Below are 18035 nucleotides of genomic sequence, written 5' to 3'. Positions count from 1 at the left end.
AAGTGTGAACGCTGCTTTCCAAACCCTGGTACGCACCAAACAAGCAAACCGAGACCCCAGAAAAGGAGGGTCTTGATCCGCTTCCAAATGAACTCTGGTGCAGTTCGACAGAAACATGAACGCAACACGGACCAAAGACATCTAAATGAACCAATGAAAAGGACATGATGTCACCAGATGCGACCCTAAAAAGTACAGAATGCTGAAGCATACCTGTTTTTTCTTGTCATAGGAGCTACGTTGCCCATTATAGTTCTGTACAGGCATCAGAAATGCCGTCTCCTTGCAGCAGATCTTCGTTTGTGTGCAATGGAGGAATTCCTGGTGCTGTTTTGACTCCTTTATACATTTTATAAACTCTTCATGAGTTCTCAGCTGGTCAAAGTGCCACCATTTGTATACACATATAATGAGCGCATTTAGCCCAGATGTTCGGTAAGTTCCGTCGCAAAATACTTTTTTTTTTTTTATCTTTAGGCTGTGTCTTAAAGATGACCGTGTGAATGCTAAGTGAACCAGGACTAAATGTATTATTTTCTTTTTTGGTCCAGACCAAAAGAACCAAGAGAACTGAACTACAAATGTGAACACACCAGAAGTTTCTTACATAGTGTGGATAAGATCATGGGGTCATTTTGAGACATATGCAAGATAGGGTAACTATTTCACAGGACTGTAGATGTAACACAATAAGCAGTCCCACCAACTGAAGTGAGAAGTGGGAAGTCTGACTCATTTCCGGGAATCGGTTCAGTGAGTTTCAAATAACCAGTTCCAAAAAGTGATTCAGTGGTTATTTTACATCATCACATGCTCCCTGACATCCAGCGTGACATATTACATGACCTAAAATGTTTCAATAAAGTAATTTAGAACCTAAATATAATTTGCTTTTACATTAAATAATAATACAATTCTGCTATTTTGCTATTAAACTTCCTTTTTATCTCATCACTCAAATCCTTATTAAATTCCAAATAAGAGATCAAACATCAAAAATGTCTGAACGAGATCATTCTTCAGTCTTGTTGACTCGAGAACAGCTCAGCCCGGTTCCAGAAAGAAATATTGATTTGTAAAAGAATTATTCAGATCCATCTTGTGAACCAGTTCAACTAACTCACTGAAAATAGGTTCAAAAGAGTGATTTGTTTACAAATTGGACATCAATAATCTGCAGCGCTGTTTAAGTAAACAGACCACATAAACGCATGTACGTCAACACTAGACTCACAGAGATTTAACAACTAATGCTCTCTCAGCCATGAACCGTGTAAGAAGACTTAAAGGGTCTCAACCAGAACATACAGTATATCCTAACATGGTAGATTACAACACTTGCTCTCTGTTTCCATTACAAACCTTTTAAGAAAAGAAAGCTAGAGGAAATTTTGCAATGGGCCCACAAAGCCCCATCCTGACTTTGATTTTTTTTTTTTCCTGAAAAAAAAAATCCCCTCCCATTAGAGTTCTGTTACTGCAGTACAGTAGAAGCATTGTTTCAAGAATAATGAATTCCTAACACAAACCATCCTGTGCAAACATTACAATTTAATAGGAATGTTATTTCACTATTTTATTGCCATTATTCTGGTTTGGCAACGCATGTTGCTGCATCTTGTCATTTTGACAAACTTACAGCCCTCTTTATGGCCGATATAAATATCTAAATTAAAAAAGATATTTGGATTAAAAGTTTATCAACTTTTTAAAAACAAGAATAGGGCAAATTTCTCAAAAACATTATCATACCAAAATTAAATATAGTTTAATACAGGCTGAATAGAGACAGGCCTCCTCCGAGCATCATCTCATGTATGCAGGTATTGAGTGCGCGTGGGCAGTGACCTTGCTGCCGCACGCGCACCTGCACACAACCGCGCAGCGCTACCTGAGCATTATAATAACATCCACAGATGCATTATCATCAAACTAGGGGTATATTTTCGCCATAAACTGCGTTTATAAAACAAACACTGACAGTACGAGCAAAATGTTCCATCTTGATTAGAACGAAAAATCAAATCTGTAAGTGCACAGCGCGAAAAGGCATCACTTACTCGCTGATTCTTCGTATTATTCATGTTTGAAGAGTCGTTCGAAGAAGCTCGAACTCCGAAATCACAGCGCGGTCTTACGCAATCCAGTCCATTCACTGCAACTCTGAAGTGATCAAGTGATCAAATGTCCTTTTCTCCGCAATAAACAGTACGTGGCTATATCACAACGGTAGAGAGAATGCTTGCCAGGGACCGTCGGTGTTTGACACGGTCATCTGGCCGCGCTCATCTCTCAGCTGTCATCACAAGCCGCGCGCGCTCTCTCTCTCCCTGTCCCTGTCTCTCTCTCTAGTCCAGAGGGGGTCAACACGAGCTGCGGTGAGTGAGAGCCAACCAGTGAGGCTGGAGAGGGGGCGTCGGTGCTGCTGACTTCTGTAGGTTTACAGTCGCGGTCCGGTGTAGGTTTATTAAAAAAACATCAGGTTTTCCTAGATAGCATGCAAACAAAGATACAAATATATCTCGCGTGCCTTCGTAGAATTTTATAAAGAAGTCGCGCGATTAAAACAAAGCTGTCAGTTTAGGCGCTGCTGGACCACAGTAATCTCTCTGTCTTTCTCCATCTTCCGTCCTCGTCCGCTTCAAATCCACGTTGAATTACATCACCCCTCTAACAATAGCACTGAGTGCTCGGAATAACGCGCCTCAGTGGAGCAGGTGGAGAATATGGTTCAGATCAGCACGTGGGTTAAACCAATTAAATCTTTATAAAGCAGCGAGAGTCCAAAGCGACAAAGTTGCCAAAGAGCTTCATGATTAAAGGGATAGTTCACCCAAAAATGAAAATTCTGTCATTATTTACTCCCTCACCCTCATGTCGTTCCAAACCCATAAGACTTTCGTGATGAAATCCGAGAGCTTTCTGTCCCTCTATTGACAGCCTACGCAATTGCAACTTTGATGCTTCAAAAAGTCCATAGAGATCAGAAAACTAATCCATATAAACTTTTGTTTATTCCAAATTTTCTGAAGAGACTCGATCGCTTATGATGAACAGATTTAATTCAGGCTTTTATTCACATATAAACATTGATCAGCAAACATAAACAGAAGCTAAACCAAACCTGAATGATGCGCGAGAACAAATGCGCTGCGTAACCAATGAGGTTCATTCTCGTGTTACGCAGCTTCTGCAAGGGGTTTGTTTACACATGTCATTTATGTTCGGTTGAGCTTCTGTTTATGTTCGCTCAGGGGTTTTTAAACTTTTTGATACCACCCTTATTATAAACTTCCTATTGCTATTGAATTAGAGTATTGTTAAATGTATAAACCTGGAAAGAAAAACTCCAAAGTGAGGAAGCTAAAGGTGACAATGACAACAATTATTTCTTACTGTGGATACACAAATAAAATTTATTAGCTGTTAGTGGATTAGCAAATCAACTAATCTCATGATTTCTGACATTAAAAAAATCTGAATCCAGTATTTTTTATTCTCTGAAATGTTACACAGACCCCTATCACCATTTTGCTAGCCCCCAAAACCCAGTTTGAAGACCCATCATAATTAAAAAATTAGTTTTTTTTTTTAACAATTTTAATATATTTCAAATAAATATAACTATATTACATCAATATGGCTATAGTAATCTTTGATTACCATTTGATAACACCCCACCATCACTATAGTACTACTTTGTAAGGGTTAACTAACATTGAACAGGCTAATTACTTATATGCATAACTTCATGGTACATTGCATTAAAGTCACCATGAAATCAAAATTTGATGGAATATTGCAGTTTTTATTATAAACGATTTATCCATGTACATCATTATTTTATTTTAAATTCATAACCCTCATAATCCTTCTCTGATGACACGATTACTGGCCTGAGGGCAGGATCAACCTGTCTCTCACATGAGATCACAGCAATACCCAACCACAATGATCTTGTTCTAGAAGCCGTTTTACTCAAATATATGTTACAATGGGGAAGAAAAGACTAATGCAACTTCCGTTTCATGCTTACTTTAAGAATTCAGGAGCATATATGGTTAAACAGTTTTACAAATGGCTAAAAAAACATGGGGATGAATTTGTTTGGCAAACAGACAACCAGAAAAACAATAATTTTCTGTCTATTAATACAAATTTAGCTGCACTTGATGCAATTTGCTGCATATTAGATGCTGATAGTCTTCATTATCTGGTGGCTTTCTCAAAAGTAAACAACCCTGTAATAATGATAATAATAATGATTACTGCCCCATGCTTGTGTAACCTGGTAACCCAAGTCAATAGCATGTTCATCAATCCTGTTTTGTTGCGCCCAGTCTGATTTTGTTGAACCACATGCAGTCCTACTGCCTGCTCAGAGTGGACTGAAGCCAGGGCTATGACAGACAGGCTCTTAGATTCATTAAGCCACTTCAGATGGCAGTTACAGGGGGCACAGCAGGTCGTATTCACTCAGGTGGAAAATAGGTGAGGAGTGAGCCAGCAAAATGAAGATGAATGCCAAGAAGCCCTGTGTGCCGCTGGTTGGCTCCATTTTGTAGGATTCACTGTCTGTGTAATTGAATAACACAATCAAAAGCACACAGTAATAGCATTGCATAGTGACATTGCATTATATAACAAATACATGTTATATAACAACATTTTTGGTTCATTTTGTGGTGATTAAAAGAAATATAACTATGGCAAAAGGAGAAAAAAATGCCATTCTGAATAAATGCAGGATATGAGGCGATAGGATGAATGGATTGAGTTAGCGGAAGAGCAAGTAGAAGCGAGAGAGGGAAACAGAGAAAGAAAAGGAAGTGAGGTACAGTAGGGAATTGTCCTCCAAAAATCGATGAACATGGTGAGAAACAAGCAGAGATGAAAGAAAGCTTTATAGAGGGAAAAGGATTTTTGACCTGACACCATTTCACACACATCCTCAGGATGTTCTGTACTGTATGTGCCCACAGGCTGTTACATACATCTCAACACCCATGTGTAAACACATATCCAGCAGTTAAGGAATGGTTTCATAAGAATCATCGGTGCAGTAATAAGATCCGTTCAACAACAGCTGCACTAACTGCGACGGACAGTATTATTGGTCACAAGGAGCAAGAGAATGTGTCAAGGCCACAGACTACCCATCATGGAGTAAAATTAGCCTTGTGCTAATACAAGAAAGACAAAAAGAGAAGGAGAGGGGGTGGGAGACAAACTAAGACAGGAAGCCAAGTGTTGTGGAATGTGAGTGCATTATGTATTTGTGAGCATAAAGTAAACATCCAGACTGAAAAGCCAGACGTCACTGCACAAGGGCAGAGGGTCACTGAGTGGCCTGCTGGAATATAGAAAACACAACAACAGATTTTAAAGGCAACAATGATGAGATTTAGTGCAAAAATCTGATTAAATGCTTCAATCTGATGGTTCAAGTCACTTAAAGCAGAACAAAATAAACAGATTTGAAATTATCTCACTTGCCTTTGAATTAAGTCTGAGAGAGTACATAAAGTTGGTGTTTAGCCTTTATAATCTTCCTAAACTCTCCCTTATTGGCTTGTGATTTCCGATTTCTACCGTATTTACTTTCTCATTGGAAGGAATGTTTTTTTTTTCCCAAGCAAACTAAATCTTGTTTCCTATCTGAGGCGTGTTGACCTTGTCTCTGAAGTTTGTTTCCTTCCTCACCATATACAGCATATCTAAAACAGTGCCTCTTCATCCATCTCGTTAAGTTCTTACTGGTCCTGATGTCGCAGATGCATTGTACTGCATGTCATATTGCAGTATTGTTGTAATACCAATAAATTCTCATAAAAATATATAGCTAGCAATTCCGCCTCAGGAGGGGCTGTGCATCGAGGCAGGAAATGAGCAGTGTGGTTTGGAAGTAGACCGCATACCACAACAAGAGCAGCACAACATGAGATATTTAAAATCTTCCCTATTTCATAACAGAAGGAAAGGAAACAAATCCCCAATGGCAGTATATTCTTGTAAACCATGGCATATCCAAGCATACAAATCCCTATTTTATGTATAAATTTATACAACCCATTGCATTTTATGTCCTTTTATGTAAAAAAAAAAGCCCTTTGCTGACATTTGTTAAATGTTACCCTTACTCACAAATTTACAACAGTAAACACTTTAAAATGAGCAGTTATGAATCACTGACATCTCTGAAAAACATATTTAAGCAGCATATAATGTAGACCTGAAAACACAAATTGATAATGGTGGTGTTCAATCAGTGGATTTACTAAAAGGCTTTTGGAAGTATTGATTTTGGCATTATTGCAACAAGCCTATAGCAACAACTCTACTATGATTGAAAGCCCAATATTGATTAAAATCAGAAAGTCTACTGGCAGCGTCCTGAAAAAACAACAGAAACAACAAAAGAAACAATTACAATAGGGTTTCAGCGCTTCATGCTTGAACCCCTAATTCATAGTGAAGCAAAAAAAAAATAAAAATAAAAATAAAAAAAAGCCATGCAAGAACTTTCATTATTGTATCCTGCAATGTTGTGCACAATTCAGAACTGAATTAAGAATGGCTTTTAAATTTCAATTCAGTTCCTACATTTGAACTGAGGTAGCAAAAAGGATGCAAAATAATAACTCAAATTTAAATTAATGGAAGTAGAATTCAAATAAAATGAAATTCAAATATACAGGTGCTGGTCATATAATTAGAATATCATCAAAAAGTTGATTTATTTCACTAATTCCATTCAAAAAGTGAAACTTGTATATTATATTCATTCATTACACACAGACTGATATATTTCAAATGTTTATTTCTTTTAATTTTGATGATTATAACTGACAACTAAGGAAAATCCCAAATTCAGTATCTCAGAAAATTAGAATATTGTGAAAAGGTTCAATATTGAAGACACCTGGTGCCACACTCTAATCAGCTAATTAACTCAAAACACCTGCAAAGGCCTTTAAATGGTCTCTCAGTCTAGTTCTGTAGGCTACACAATCATGGGGAAGACTGCTGACTTGACAGTTGTCCAAAAGACAACCATTGACACCTTGCACAAGGAGGGCAAGACACAAAAGGTCATTGCAAAAGAGGCTGGCTGTTCACAGAGCTCTGTGTCCAAGCGCGTTAATAGAGAGGCGAAGGGAAGGAAAAGATGTGGTAGAAAAAAGTGTACAAGCAATAGGGATAACCGCACCCTGGAGAGGATTGTGAAACAAAACCCATTCAAAAATGTGGGGGAGATTCACAAAGAGTGGACTGCAGCTGGAGTCAATGCTTCAAGAACCACTACGCACAGACGTATGCAAGACATGGGTTTCAGCTGTCGCATTCCTTGTGTCAAGCCACTCTTGAACAACAGACAGTGTCAGAAGCGTCTCGCCTGGGCTAAAGACAAAAAGGACTGGACTGCTGCTGAGTGGTCCAAAGTTATGTTCTCTGATGAAAGTAAATTTTGCATTTCCTTTGGAAATCAGGGTCCCAGAGTCTGGAGGAAGAGAGGAGAGGCACACAATCCACGTTGCTTGAGGTCCAGTGTAAAGTTTCCACAGTCAGTGATGGTTTGGGGTGCCATGTCATCTGCTGGTGTTGGTCCACTGTGTTTTCTGAGGTCCAAGGTCAACGCAGCCATATACCAGGGAGTTTTAGAGCACTTCATGCTTCCTGCTGCTGACCAACTTTATGGAGATGCAGATTTCATTTTCCAACAGGAATTGGCACCTGCACACAGTGCCAATGCTACCAGTACCTGGTTTAAGGACCATGGTATCCCTGTTCTTAATTGGCCAGCAAACTCGCCTGACCTTAACCCCATAGAAAATCTATGGGGTATTGTGAAGAGGAAGATGCGATATGCCAGACCCAACAATGCAGAAGAGCTGAAGGCCACTATCAGAGCAACCTGGGCTCTTATAACACCTGAGCAGTGCCACAGACTGATCGACTCCATGCCACGCCGCATTGCTGCAGTAATTCAGGCAAAAGGAGCCCCAACTAAGTATTGAGTGCTGTACATGCTCATACTTTTCATGTTCATATTTTTCAGTTGGCCAAGATTTCTAAAAATCCTTTCTTTGTATTGGTCTTAAGTAATATTCTAATTTTCTGAGATACTGAATTTGGGATTTTCCTTAGTTGTCAGTTATAATCATCAAAATTAAAAGAAATAAACATTTGAAATATATCAGTCTGTGTGTAATGAATGAATATAATATACAAGTTTCACTTTTTGAATAGAATTAGTGAAATAAATCAACTTTTTGATGATATTCTAATTATATGACCAGCACCTGTATATAACTAATTACATTTCATTCCATTCATACACTGTATAGTTGGCAAAACTCAAAAAAATTGAGGTAATCAGTTACATCAATTTTTTTAAGTTACGAAATTCCAAGTTTAAAAGATTAGTCCACTTTCAAATAAAAATTTCCTGATAATTTACACCACCCTATTAAACTTACAGAAAAAACGGAACTGGCGCCGCGTTCGTTCCGTAAGTTGAATAGGGAAGGCGTAGGACATTTAGCGTAAGCTTTTTGAAGAATACGGAATCGCGTTCTGGCACTTGTGATGCGATCATTTGTGTCTATAAAGCACATACATTTTCATTTCTTTTAAAGAAAATGACCGATCGTTTCACTAGATAAGACCCTTATTCCTTCGCTGGTATCGTTTAAAGCCCTTTGAAGCTGCACTGAAACTGTAATTTTGACCTTCAACCATTTGGAGACCATTGAAGTCCACTATAAGGAGAATAATCCTGGAATGTTTTCATCAAAAACCTTCATTTCTTTTCGACTGAAGAAAGAAGGACATGGACATTTTGGATGACATGGGGGGTGAGTAAATTATCAGGAAATTTTTATTTGAAAGTGGACTATTCCTTTAAGTAAGCAAAACTGGCAGATTTAAATTTTGTACTCATACATTTGAATTGCTCTTAACTTGAATTTTTTAAGTAAATTAATTCATACATTTAACTTTAAACTATCATGTAATTTCAACTTATATTTTTAGTAGTGGAAATTTAGCTAGCTATAACCAGCTAATTCAACAAATGCTAATTGGTAACACAATGTTTTGATAACATTAGCATAGCATAGCAATTGCTGAAAGAGTATGGCAATATAGAACATTTAACACATACCTGTTCTCAAACTAAGCTCATGTTCCACTCGTCACCATGATGGTAACCCTACATACCAGAAACTCTTTTAAATTGGGATAACAAAGCATTAAAAAGTACTAAATCCCCCACTTAACATTAATTTTGCACAAAACAACATTATATTACACTTAATTTTAGCATTTATTCTCCTTTTCGAGTGTCATGGCAACGCATGCTGGGAAACAGAAATTCCAGCAGGAAAATTTAAGTTTATCTTAATTAAAAGAAACAAGTTCATAAAACTCAAAACAATTAATCTAATCAGATCACTTCAAATATGTTAGTTTGGTGAACTCTAAAGTGAAGTTGGTGAAGTTCTAAATACTCATAAAAGTTAATTTGATTGAACTAATTTGTTTAATTTGAGTTTGCCCTTCTCAAACCAATTAATTATTTTGAGCATTAGGGTTTACAGTGTGACAGAAATTCAAATAAATGTAAAAAACTTGACAATCACATTTTGTCAATACAATAGTTTTGAAAAAAGCCTTGAAGTCAGACAGATAGACAGATAGAGAATTGGTTTGTCAAACAAAGGGTTAATCTATAGAGTAGGTGCCAGCTCATCCCCATTCCTTAGCCAATGGGAGACAGTGCACGGCTCCTGCAGAATCTACACAGCAGCACAGTAAACTGGATTAACCTAAAGGATTTTGATCACGTCAAGATTACATACACATGCGTCTAGTCTTCATGACGGCGCAGCCCATTTTATCTGTTTATTGACAGAGGCACATTAGGTACTGAGCAGCTGACCAGAGATCAGTTTCCAAAAAAAGGTTAAGGTTGAGGATAAAAAGGTTAAAAACCTATCCAGAGCATCCTGTTAAGTAAATAAGGGTTGTCCACACCTCTGCAGAGTCTTAAAGGGATAGTCCACCCAGAAATGAAAATTCTGTCAACATTTACTAACCCTAACGTCATTCCAAACCTGTAAAGACTTTCTTTCTTCTGTGAAACAGAAAGAGATATGGACAAAAATTACAATGGAAGTAAGTGGGAAACAAAATTTTTTGGTTCCCAGCATTCTTTAAAATATCTTCTTTTGTGTTCCACAGAACAACAACAACAACAACAACAACAAAAAACCATACTGGTTTGGAACAACATGAGGAAAAATTATGGCAGATTTTTCATTTTTGGGTGAACTATCCCTTTAAATGAGCCGTACTCAGCTCATTTAAAGCAGATTTAATATGAAAGTGATTTAACACCTAGCAGATCTACTGGTATTTATAGTAGCTAAAAATACTGTAACCTTTTAGAGCTGACTGGTGGTGAACCAAGACCCATAACTGGACTCAAGTGTATAGTAAAGATCCTACTTTAAATGCACTCCAATTAAAATCTAATGGAGATAATGGTTATTTTATCGAAGACCCTTTCTAAACCCAAAAACTGTCACCCTCAACAACAAGGCTTTACAAAAGGATCCAAACAAAGCAGCTCCATATACTTCATCCATATACATCATTTTACAAAGGAAGCCCTCTTGCCTGACTTGTTTAACTGAACTACAAAGTTGGATGACATTTGTACCAATGACATCAACAGACAGAAACAGAAACAGACGGTCTGTGCTTCTCAACACCTTTATCGCCCCACGTGGACGTCAGCAACTGCCGCTACATGGATAGCATGAGTCGGATCGATGGAGCTGGAGGCTGACGCTGCTTAACTGTTCACACAGGGAAAATCTATTTCTACCGGTGGAGCAATAAATCTAAAGGAAAGGTTTGGTGATGGTGCAAGCAGAGAACTGTAGCTCATCTATTTCATAGGTACTGACAGATGCCTGAGCGCTAGATCATGAAGAGGTGCCACTTCACTGAGGGGAGGTTAAAGGAGGAGAGATCTGAAATGAATGGTTTGCGAAATTGGAGAACAGGTCAAAGTTTTGCAATATGGACATAAATCATGTTTTAATAAAAAATAAATGAGTAATATAAATGTCGGCACATACCTGGGCAACAGCACCATATAACGCAATTCTGTATTTCTCTGAGGGAACATAATGATCTGCTGAGGTCAAGCATAGTTTTGTGTGCCTTTTTTATTATTTGCAAAGTTTATGAATGTGATTCTACAGTTCACACTACAAGTATTCAGTTATAAAGTCTAGGATTTGACAACTTATTAACAATTAACTAACTCAATTATACTGCTTTTTAGAGTACAGAATCAAATATTTTACAGAATTTCATGAGAGCTGTAGTTTGGATCCGGACTGTGTCATTTCCTGACTAGTGTAGGCCGATACTTGGCATTTTTAAATTATCAGCATTGGCTGATACGTTTTTTTCTGTTTAGCCATTAAGTGTCATAAGCAGGACTTTTATTTTGAGAACCTAGCGCTTGAGCGCAGATGTACAGGAATGCTCATTCTCTGTCTTCGTTTACTGTCATTCACACATGCAAATTGGATGCGGACAAGAAAGCTGTCTTTGGACACATACGAGTGAGTACCTTCAAACTATGATGCCAGTTTGCCGCTATGTCATAGCAAAGACTATAGATATACAAAATAAGACTGTGCACTCCTATTATGAATGGGAGAAACTATGGCAGAATAAGTTCCATCTTCTCATTAAAATAGCCAATCAACAATTGCTAAAGTCATCGCGTCACTGCAGTTGCCGTTAGAAGTGCCATTTCCTATAGAAACCTGAGATTTGCGCTTAGGACTGCACATGCACAATGGCTGGTCTAGACTGGAAAATAAGCTTTTTTAACGCTATTTGAGCATAAGAAATGACATTTATGGGACAGTTCATGTCAGATTTTGTTGCTGATTTGAAATGTGTTATTTAATTGCAGTTTTAGAGATTTCAGGATTTCCCCCATTGAAATAGATAGGACTTGGTCTTGGATGCCCGAAATAATTACCCGGAGGCATTGCAAATATGGCCGCCAAGTGAACAGACTTTTCTTGAAAGGGACTTTGGTCATAATTATGTCATATTCTCTGTGTACTGTATGTAGCTTTTTTCAAACTCATTCATTTTCTAATTATTCATTTCTAATTATTTAAATTAGTATTATGTAAATATACATTTAATTGCAGCAATTGTTATGATTGTGTTTATTTTAAATTAAATTGTGTGATGTGATATATTTATCAACTTTTTAATCGGCCACCCAGCTCTCTAAGATATCAGCACTGGACATCAAAAAACCAATGATGGTTCATCACTAGTCCCGATCCCATTCCTCCAAACTCTCTTAGTCACTTTTCTGGTTGTAAAGGCTAAAAATAAACCTAAAAAGCACCCATAAAATAAAGTGCTAATAAAAGTTTACTAAATCAATTTTATCTCCAACATTAAAATGCTCTGACACCTCTGAAAAAGTGGTGTTGAGCTGAAAATGAGCAATAAATCCAACATGAACATCCAGACAAGCCGCACATCATCTTCAGAGCCCCAGAGCAAAGAGTACCAGGAGGACAATGGCTCCTTTTCAGCTGTATCTGATAAGCTAAGCGTCCCACACTTCATCAGTTCTATCCCTGGAGCCTGGCCAGATGGTTCCCATCAAACTGCACTAAGCATGAACAAACAGCATAAAGTACATTATCTCAACTGTGTTGATTGAAGCTTTTGAGAAGCAACAGCCGTAAATTGCGAGCTATTCTCTAGAGGGTGGAGGTGTGCCGGTTTGTTATACTGATGCTAAAATGACCCTCCTGTTGTTCCTTTCACTCCTCTGTCCTAAACTACCAACGTGAGACTTGATTCAATTACACGGCCAAGCAGACTCCATTCGCTTTATCTGCAGGTGGTGAGAGGGATAGGTCACCGCATAAACACCTACATTATAGACCAAGCAAGAACTCGTCCAGCTGAAAGACTTGGGGGAAAAAAGTCACTCATTCTATCAAAACATAAAACTTTGAGGGGGGGATTAGGGGTAAATTACAGTGAGTGGTTTGTCCTTAATATGAAGAGGTTTTGTTTATCTTGGGTTTCTTTCAACGCAGAGATCAGCTGACTAGGCACTGCCAGAACAGTCAAGCTGCTCTATGAATTAAGAACACTGCTTTCCCGTCCAAATTCAGTTCCTCCTGAATCCTGATACCATGAAGCAAGTCATATAAGTCCAGAAACAGCAACCAGATTCAGTTCAGGCTAAGTTAACTAGTTCTGCTAGCATACACAAAACTAAAAGCAAACAAATCTAGAATATCGGTGAAATATGAGACATACATACAGTATAATATTATTATAATAAATTATAATAAATAATATTAGGGCTATATAATAATAATGTATAATATTTATACAATAATAATCAAAATAATAATACAAATATTTTATTATATTAATACAAATATTTAATACAAATATCTATCAGGTTTCACCTCTAGGCCTTTTCACACCAACACAGATGTCGGCACAAAAAAAAAAAAAAAAAAGTCCAGTTTTTGCATGAGATATGTCCGTTGAGCCCAATGTGGGAAAAAAAGGCAGACAGGCTGAATGAAAATACATATTCACTCACTGACAGTAGGTGGCACTTACAGAGAAGCAGAAATTTCCCAGTTACACAAAATCCTATTTACACAGAACAGCACAGCACAAATTTATGTTTCTGACACCCATTTGTAACGGAGAAGAAAGGAAGTCAAACAGTATTTACATGGCTCTGTTGCTGGGCATGTGACCAAAAGCACAAATGTTATTGGTTGACTAGTTTTCCCTCATAGTGCGAAGCAAAAGATAAGAATACCTCTTCATTAAAAAAAAACTGCTGCATTGACAGCAAGAAAATGTACATGTTGGTTTGGAAATTAAAATGTTTATCAAACAAAATTTTTTCACACAACATTGGTTGTTGTATGAACAGGCCATTTTCCACAGTCCTCTGTGTGAGGCAACACGTATAGACCTGTACGTGTTGTGCTATATGTATTGATATGGAAAGGCTTTGTCAGTGAAACTGGACAAAATCTTCCATTCTGCATGAAACATATATGCCTATTAACTGAACTCCGACGGTGCAGACTCAACAGATTCAACAGCAGGTCTTGTCTAAGAGAAATGAGGCTCATTTTCTAAAAGCATAACATATAGAATGCCTGAGCAGGGCAGGAAAGACAGGATAGGTAATAAAGTAAGTGGACTGGGTGAGAGACGGCAGTCTCCTCTAACACACTGAATGCTAGGAGGTGTTTTCCAAAGGAAGCTGGCTCGAGTCGAGGCATTTGGCTGGTTCCTGCACACAGAGTGTCCATTCAGTCCTGTTCCTGACTACACCAAGACCCAGGCCAGGAACGATAGAGGCTGCGCTGAGGCGTGGGTGACCAACTACAATGCCCTCTTTCACTACCAGCCTATGCCCTCCTACTAATACTCCACCCAGCCAGGGCCTAGTCACGAAAAAGCAGAAACACTAAGGCTCCTTGAAACCCAGTTTGTATGTTGAGAATTGGGTTACTTGAAAAGAAGCAAAGCATACAGTAGTGGTCAAATATGTACTTTATGTACAAATATGTACTCTTGCTCCATTTCCTTCTTAAATCAATAAAGACATCTGTTGGTGAATAACACTAAATTTTATAGCCCAGATATACTTTGAGCTAAATCGAAGAACGAACTAGTGTGATGTCATTACGCAGTTCGTTTGGTGTTCGAAATAGCTTGGTCCATTGGTTTGTGGCAATTACGTAAAAGGTAGGTCTGGCTCTGCAGTGCTGCCTTCTCTGACATGGAAATCTTCTCTGTTCATTTCTTCTGTTCAGTCCGTCAAGGTCAGATGCGAGTAAAAGCAAACTAGAGAATTGCTTTAAAGTATTGAAGTTGACTGCTTTCTTTAAAGGGGTCTTGAACTGCATTTTTTTTTATTGTTTTATAATGTTTCATGGGGTGAACTTCAAAAATTGTCATAATTTAGAAATAAAAGGCATTTTTCCTACCCTAATTTTAACCCTCTGATTTGAACGCTCTGTTTTAGGGGCATGTGAGACTTCAGTGTAAACACTTACTGCTGTGATTGACTAACATCTTTGCATATGAAATAGCTAAGTATTACTCTCTATGTGGAACTCTCTCGAAAACTTTCAGCACATTTTTAATATTACAGCTCTCAAGGTTAACTAATCTTGAAAAGTGTTGATTATAGCTTTACATTGAGATCTATGGCATTGCATTTGGATTGTGGCATGAAAGGTTGCAGTGAATGTAGTACATTGTAGCCGATCACAGACATGTTGAGCTCATGAATGCAGTGATCTCTTCACACTAACAAATGTTTTCAACATAACTAACAGTGCAAACACAATGTAAATAGAAGATTTGTTGAATATAATGGGAGTTTTGGCGAGAGTCCAGAACTCACCGTCACTGATAAACTCATGCTGTTTGATTGACAGCTCCAGCGATTGTAAAGGGAGCACTTTGATCGCTTTTAATATTTAAGGTAATTTTGTTATTGAGAGGAAAGTGCACAGCACATATTCATCTAAACTCTGCTCCCAGTAGTGTGGGTGGTGTCACGATGTTCTCTATAACAGTAAACCCGCATGCTCAGCTATTTCGAACATCTACGCCTAAGCGAAGAACAAAAAAGAACTTCGTTCTAAGTATATAAGGGCCTTTAAACCTCACAATCCATAACAAAGCTAGTTAAACACCTCTCCAGCTGAACTAATAGAATGAAAAGAAGACCTTGTTTTACTATGGATGATTGGGTAAACGACACAGTAAATGGCTCTGGCATGCGCACATTGATGACCTCTAACCTTATGCACCCTGAAGAGAGTCACGTTTGGCTCGGGCTCACCACTGAAGTTCATTCATCTCAACAAAATGCTAAAGTAAGCTTAAACTAAGCATTCCAAAGTTATGTTTGACATTTCTCGTGGATGTTCAAACAAAGAAATGGGTGGTGCAGTGACATTTCATATCCCACATTATGCAGTTAAGAACTTGTTGGGAGATAAAAACAAATATCAAGAGTTGTCTATTATTGGGCCAAACGTGACACCTGTACCTGTCTGAAGTGTGGCGATTATCTGAGGTGGATTCAGGTCACACTGGGGTTCTAGGTGAGGTGAGAGGTCTGCCCTTTCCCAAGCATTTCATCATGCTCTGGCTGGAGTTCAAAGACCCACAGGACATCATGGGTGGAGGCCAGAGTTATGAGGTCCTTTTTTCTTGTGCTAGCACAATAAGGTTCTTCTAGGGTAATTTTAGTTGCACAACATACCATAAGAAATTAATGCGAGCAGCAGGCATCATTCCTGCTGGGCTGGACACACAAAGGCCACACTGATCCACCTGAGGGGAGGAACCCTGGTAAACACACTGCTGAGAGAGTATAGAGAGGGCTCTGTATCTGCTGCAGATCCATGTAAACAAGCTGTGTGAATGTAAAAGAGAAATCACTAAATCCTTGCAACTTGTTCAGTTCATGTTATTGACTCATTCCACAGAAAAGGCGTCACGGAACTGAGGAGATACAAAGATCACATTGTTGCTTGATTATCATTATGACCTTGAGCACATTCGTGAGACTGTCCCTTAGAATTAAAGCACAGTGAACTGCTTTGCTAAATGGCAAATAATGGATGAAGCATGACCTCATGTTTATAATCAATCAACTCAATTTTATCATATAATCAAACACTACCGTTCAAAATTTTGGGGTCAGTAATTTTTTTTGTTGTTTTTGAAGTAACAGTAATAAGTTGAAACTGTTTGAAGTAACAGTTATTGTGAAATATAATACATATAATATTTTTGAAATGTAATTTCTGTGATGCAAAGCTGAATTTTCAGCATTATTACTCCAGTCTTCAATGTCACACGATCCCTCAGAAATCATTCTGATATGCTAATTTGGTGCTCAAGAAATATTTCTTATTATTATCAATGTTGAAGCTGAGCTGCCTAAGGATTAGTTCACTTTAAAATGAAAATTACCCCAAGCTTTACTCACCCTCAAGCCATCCTATGTATATGTGACTTTCTTCTTTCAGCCATTCCGTATTCAACTTACAAAGAAAGTGTAACACGACGTCAGTTACGCTTTCTTCCTAAGTTGAATCTGGAAGGCGGTCTGGCAGAGGCTAGATATTTTACTTTATAACTATCTAGACTGGATGCTCAAACAAACAGAACAATGTTTTTGCGATAGAGGCAGAATGTTACACTTTTCAGGGAACTCAACCTACAAATGTCTCTGCATATTATGGAGAAAGTATTAACATTGAAAAAATACTTTCTTCAGCAGTAGGTGTACCATCAGCAAGCTAAATATAGAGAAAGTGACCCATCACGCCTCAGGCAGGGACTGGTGAGTAAAAGCAACTCACAATATTAAGCACTACCTGAGAGAGAGAAATCACTCCTCACAAAGGCATTTCCATATCTACAGCATGCTATTATATGTGCGGTCAAGCAGAGATGACATCATACCAGCCAATCACTCTCATTAAGCTCAGCTATTTCCTGTTCCCATCACCCATCACAACAAGCAGGCTATGAATCACAGCTTTGCAGCAACAAAAGGTTGTGACGACACCGGGAAAGTGTTCTCCTGGTTTTCAGGAGACAGAGACATCGTAAAGAAAGGACACGAGAGGAATGTTCATGTAGTGCCAAGAATGTGGCTGCCTCGATTCTGAAATGGACTTGTTAAAACTTGAAAAGCCTGACTGCAACTGCTAGCGCCAACAGTGGTCCCCAATCATTCAGAAAACCACAGGTTCCTGCCTCCGCAGCACTGGAGAATATATCACCCCCTTGTGCAAACTCTGGCTAAGCAAAATCATTTACCATTTTATGTTGTCAGACAGCCCAGAAAGATTTTCCTCTTTAAATTAATCTTTACAACAACAATGGGGTCC

General features: G+C 38.2%; 1 protein-coding gene across 4 annotated transcripts in view; it reads right to left on the bottom strand.

Annotated features, from left to right (window-relative positions):
• Window positions 1-18035, bottom strand: part of rtkna (rhotekin a) — a 74991-nt gene that overhangs the window by 33262 nt on the left and 23694 nt on the right. The window contains exon 1 of one of the 4 annotated variants that reach the window (XM_051893988.1): window positions 2061-2868. The exons of the other annotated variants lie outside the window; for them this stretch is intronic. Coding sequence (XP_051749948.1) covers window positions 2061-2084 — 24 coding nt within the window. The 5' untranslated portion in view covers window positions 2085-2868. Of the gene's footprint in view, window positions 1-2060; window positions 2869-18035 lie in introns of those variants that run through there. 4 annotated transcript variants of the gene reach the window in all.

This window comes from Ctenopharyngodon idella, chromosome 5 (assembly GCF_019924925.1).
Source record: "Ctenopharyngodon idella isolate HZGC_01 chromosome 5, HZGC01, whole genome shotgun sequence".
Classification (NCBI taxonomy): Eukaryota; Metazoa; Chordata; class Actinopteri; order Cypriniformes; family Xenocyprididae; genus Ctenopharyngodon; species Ctenopharyngodon idella.
The sequence above is the reverse complement of the archived record's forward strand: the minus strand, read 5'-3'. Positions and strand labels throughout refer to the sequence as shown.